Below are 5,000 nucleotides of genomic sequence, written 5' to 3'. Positions count from 1 at the left end.
TCGCCTCTGGCGACCGGGCGACGATTTGGCCATCCCTGCAAATCGTTACAAACTGTTAGATTTAATGATACAAACCCCAAGCCAGCGCGCACGACGTCTAGTCACCACGGGAACCCGTTTTCCCTCAAGAATGTCCTTAACAGTAATGTTGGTTGCTTCGAGATCCTCATCAGCAGAGAGGGCGAGAAATCTTTTCGCTCGGGCTATACGTCTCTTCTGGATTGCTAGCAAAGATAACGACGGCTTCATGCTACCGAAACTTGCTTGTGTTGTTTCGGCGAAACTGTTCGTCCCCTGTCTATCGTACGATCTTCTCGTTTCAGCGAGTTTTGTCGCCCCTCTGCTCTCGTCTGTTCTTTTCGTGTCCGCGAGATTTGTAGCTTCTCTAGTTGTATCTGTTTTTCTTGTGTCGGCAAGATTTGTAGCTTCTCTCGTTTTGTCTGTTTTTCTGGTGTCGGCAAGATTTGCAGTCGCTCTCGTCTCGTCTGTTCGTCCCGTGTATGCGAGATTTGTTGAAGCTCTGGGTCTGAAAGCTTCCTTTTTTGGGAATAAGGACGACAACCCTGTTTTTGATGATTTTGATAATTTGAACGTTTCTTTTTCTCTGGTTGGCTTTGGAGCAGGATAGGACAACGCTCTAGCTCGTTTGGCAACAGGATGGGAATTTTCTGTTTGGGTGAGTCCGAGCCTTGGCAGAATCGTCTGCTTTGTTATGAGGGCCTTCAGATGTTTTTGTAAAGTGGTGTCAGTTCTTGTGGTAGACTTTGAACCGGCTTTATCTTCCTGCCGAACACTCCCTGTACCACCATCATCACCATCGTCTGTGTCGACTTCATCGTCGCTGTTATCTACTCCACTGATGCTTTCATCGCTGTCGTCGCTTGAAGCTGCTGAAACTTTGTTGTAGATGTCTCCGCTGTACAACCCGACGTCGTCCACTTGCCGACCGAATAAGTCTTTGGAGTGGTTGATTAATGCGTGTGACACCTTGACCCCTGGAAGTTCTGTGACGTCACGTGAAGTGCGAGGTGCGTGTGCAAAGTCCTGTGCAATGATAGTGATATTATTAGTCATTGCAATCAGCATACTGTTCAGATAGTGATTGTATTAGTTATTGATGAATAATATTATTCTCTTTTTTTAAGGGTACTTGATTACTAAAATGACTTCTCTTTTCGCAACCTGCTACTAAAAGCTATTTGAACGGTATAAAACACGCACGCATGCATGCACGCATGCATGCACGCACACGCACACACACACACACACACACACACACACACACACACACACACACACATATACACACACACACACAGAGAAGCAGCGAGAATGTGGCATATATCTGAAGGGGAGCAACTCAGTGTGTGCCACGGGACAAAATCCAACTCTCAGAATATTTACTTCCCTTTAACTCTGACAACCTCAAAGGTGAATGTCCTTGTACATTGTACCAAATCCAAAAACAAAGAGACTGCCAACGTTCCAAAATTCACACAAAAAGAAAGTTAAGTGGTACGAACGTTTGTTATTGACAAAACAATACGTTACAGTCATAGATATTTCGACCCAGCGGTCTTTTAAGTCAGTGCACGTCTCGCTTGTGTCTTCTCCCCAAGCGGCGCTAAGTCTTTTTTTGTTTAAATAATATGCATTATGTGTTTGTCTGTGGTCTTAAAAGATCGCTGGGTCGAAATATCTGTGACTGTAACGGATTGTTTAGTCAATAAAAAATGTTCCAACAACTTACCTTTCTTGTTTTTTTGATTTTGTACCTCGTACCGCTAAACGCTGTATGTAACAACCTTGTGAAAAGGCGGTCAAACGGTGTGACTGATTTCAAAATCTACGATTAATCCCGCCCGTACCTATAACCTAATCCGCTGCGTTAATTCCGAAGGCGGGTATGCACGAATATAGAACAAATTTGGCAGTAACAGTAGTAACAGTAAGCTCTTATGTATGAACAAATTACTTGTTAAAAAAGGGTTAATCGGTTCTTTTATTGTGCCGAGCACTGAGGTCAGTTAGCTAACCTGTAAGGGACAAATCAGTTTTAAGCGAGTCCCATTGCATGTTAGTCTTTGAGGTTAATAGCCTAACCACACACTGACACACACACCCACACACACACACTGACACACACACACACACACCGGCACACACCTGCACCGGCACACACACACACACACACACACACACACACACACACACACACACACACACACCCACCCACACACATACACACACACACACACACACACACACACACACACACACACACACACACACACACACACACACACACACACGAACACACAGAAACACACGAATACAAACTAAATGAATTGCGCAAAAGACGCAAACGACATAAAGAATGACATTCAGCGTAAATTGTCTTTCACAACATATGGAATGTAAATTACTTATAATCTCTCTCTCTCTCTCTCTCTCTCTCTCTCTCTCTCTCTCTCTCTCTCTCTCTCTCTCTCTCTCTCTCTCTCTCTCTCTCTCTCTCTCTCTCTCTCTCTCTCTCTCTCTCTCTCTCTCTCTCTCTCTCTCTCTCTCTCTCTCTCTCTCTCTCTCTCTCTCTCTCTCTCTCTCTCTCTCTCTCTCTCTCTCTCTTTTAGACACGATCACATTTTTGTGTAGGGCAGACATTTTCAAAACACTACAGAACTCTCATCTTTAATACACGGAGACTTTTGAAAAAGTAAGCCTTGGACGTTCTGATGAAATGAACAATCTTTTTCAGAAGCGGACGGACAATGGTAGGCCTACTTCAATCACAGAGGAAAAACTCGCAAATGTTACCCTTTAAAACGTGCACTCACACAAAACCCAGCAACAAAAATAAAGTGCTGCAAAGCTTTCTGGGTTTTTTTCTCAAAAGAATGCAACAAGCATCGCAAAATGCATGAGAGTAATTGTTTACCTACCTTGCGTCTGCGCAGTCGTGACATGAAAACACTGGCAGTACTTCCGGCAAGGTCATTATCGGTTACGGAGTTGTGGTTCCTGCCAATCAAAACCGGCAACGCTGTGACCTGTAAAGCGTACATTCAGCAACATATATATACACGATGTCAATGTGCACGTCAATTTTCATAACAATTCGTTCAGTAGTGTTTAACGTATATGCTTTCGACACACGTAAACACACACGCGTGCCTAGGGAGACAAACCTCACCGTCCGACCTCGTTAAATCATTCAGTCAAGTATGCATGAACTGAATAAAAAAAAGTTAGTTAATGAAGCCTTTAGTATTAGACAAAACAAAACATTCGCAACAACCTCAATGTAGTTGTCACTAAAGAGGACGGACAAGACACAACCGACCAATTAAAATGCTAGGTCACGGTGTTCAAACTTAGTTTCGGATTTGTCTTTACCGACACAAAGATAGCAGGAACATCTTGTCAATAAAATCATCGATTGAAAATAAGTTACTTGGAGGTGTCACAAACTCCGAGCTAATAACCAGAGCCTATTAGAAATGGTTGATTTAAAGAATATGTACAGGAATTTTCAATGTCTGTCTGCCTCACTTTTTGATGTTAAAAGCTGTTAAAATATACAGATCGTAGGTAACACAACCACAGATAAATACTGAGATATATTGAAACGAAGACAGACACAGATAAATACGGATAGACAGAGAGGCGGAGGGAGACTCAAAGTGAGCCAAAGGAGAGAAATTAAGGCGCAGATAAACAGAGACGCTAACACCCCCCCCCCCCCGCACGCTCGCACGCACACACACACACACACACACACACACACACTCGCACACACACACACACACACACACACACACACACACACTCGCAAACACACACACACACACACACACACACACATCACACACACACACACACACACACACACACATCACACATATACACACACACACACACACACATCACACACACACACACACACACACACACACATCACACATACACACACACACACACACACACATACACAAACATACACACACACACACACACACACACACACACACACACACACACACACACACACTTCAAGCATATATAAGTAAATAAATGTTTGTTGCTTCAAACCTTCAAAAATCAAAGTTTCAAGAAAAACCCGAAAACATTCATCCATTTTACTCACATTGGCATCTTCTTTTGTCATGGTGTCAAATATCTGCTGTAGTTTGGACCTTGTGACATCATCAAGGGGCTTCTCAGGGGAGTGAGACACCGGGGGTTTCTTCTTCGGTGTGACGTCAAAATTGGACAGGACTGTGCGTGACGTCAAACTGCCATGACGTTCTAGCTGGCCGGCACGCTTTAGAATCTCTGCTTCTTCGTTTGTAACTGTTTTTGAAAATAAATGCACGCACCAAAACATTATTCATTAAAAGTAGCGCTGCACGGGAGATATCATTCACAAAATTGTTAAAGCGGCCTACCTTCCTGTCTATGGCGTCGTATTGAAAATCTCAGAACATTTGTCCATGGGGCTTTAAGGAATAGGGGCGGGGTGGCGTGGGGAGGGGGGTAGGATGTCTTTTGACTTGGACACATACTAAAAATCAAAATTTGCCTTACTGCGAATATTTGAAATGACCCATTTAGAAGCTTGGTGCTTAATAAGGAGGTCAACACGGGGAAGACGACATCTTTAAAAGTAACACAGCCAAATAACGTACACTTGGGGTGTCGTTTGGGAACTTTGACCCCCATTTTCTCCAGCGAGGTCAAGAGGGTCAACTTCCGCCGGTGAAAGGACGACATGAAGACGTCATCTTCGTCCTCTCCGATTGACCTTGACGAGTCCTTCCGGGTCAGGGTGGGCATGCTCGTTTGCTTCTTCGTGAGCGACTGGTTGTCCTTGCGAGCTGACCACAGGATCTCGTCCGAGCTTTTCTCCTTTCTCATCTCAAGGCCGATTTCCTCCTTCTGAGAGAGAAAGAACAAATATGTCTGGATAGGCGTGAGAAGCAAAGGGAAGTAAGCGCTCTAAA

The 5,000-nt window shown here is 44.0% G+C and overlaps 1 protein-coding gene across 1 annotated transcript in view; it reads right to left on the bottom strand.

Moving 5' to 3' along the window:
* Window positions 1-4,927, bottom strand: part of LOC138965232 (uncharacterized) — a 43,363-nt gene extending 38,436 nt beyond the window's left edge. Inside the window, exons 1-4 of the mRNA XM_070337357.1 lie at window positions 4,686-4,927; window positions 4,145-4,350; window positions 2,940-3,047; window positions 76-1,044 (exon numbers count right to left, since the gene is read on the bottom strand). Coding sequence (XP_070193458.1) covers window positions 76-1,044; window positions 2,940-3,047; window positions 4,145-4,350; window positions 4,686-4,914 — 1,512 coding nt within the window. The 5' untranslated portion in view covers window positions 4,915-4,927. The remainder of the gene's footprint in view (window positions 1-75; window positions 1,045-2,939; window positions 3,048-4,144; window positions 4,351-4,685) is intronic.
* Window positions 4,928-5,000: the final 73 nt, after the last annotated feature.

The sequence above is a fragment of the Littorina saxatilis genome, linkage group LG4, assembly GCF_037325665.1.
Source record: "Littorina saxatilis isolate snail1 linkage group LG4, US_GU_Lsax_2.0, whole genome shotgun sequence".
Lineage (NCBI taxonomy): Eukaryota > Metazoa > Mollusca > Gastropoda > Littorinimorpha > Littorinidae > Littorina > Littorina saxatilis.
This window is presented reverse-complemented; position numbering and strand designations above follow the sequence as displayed.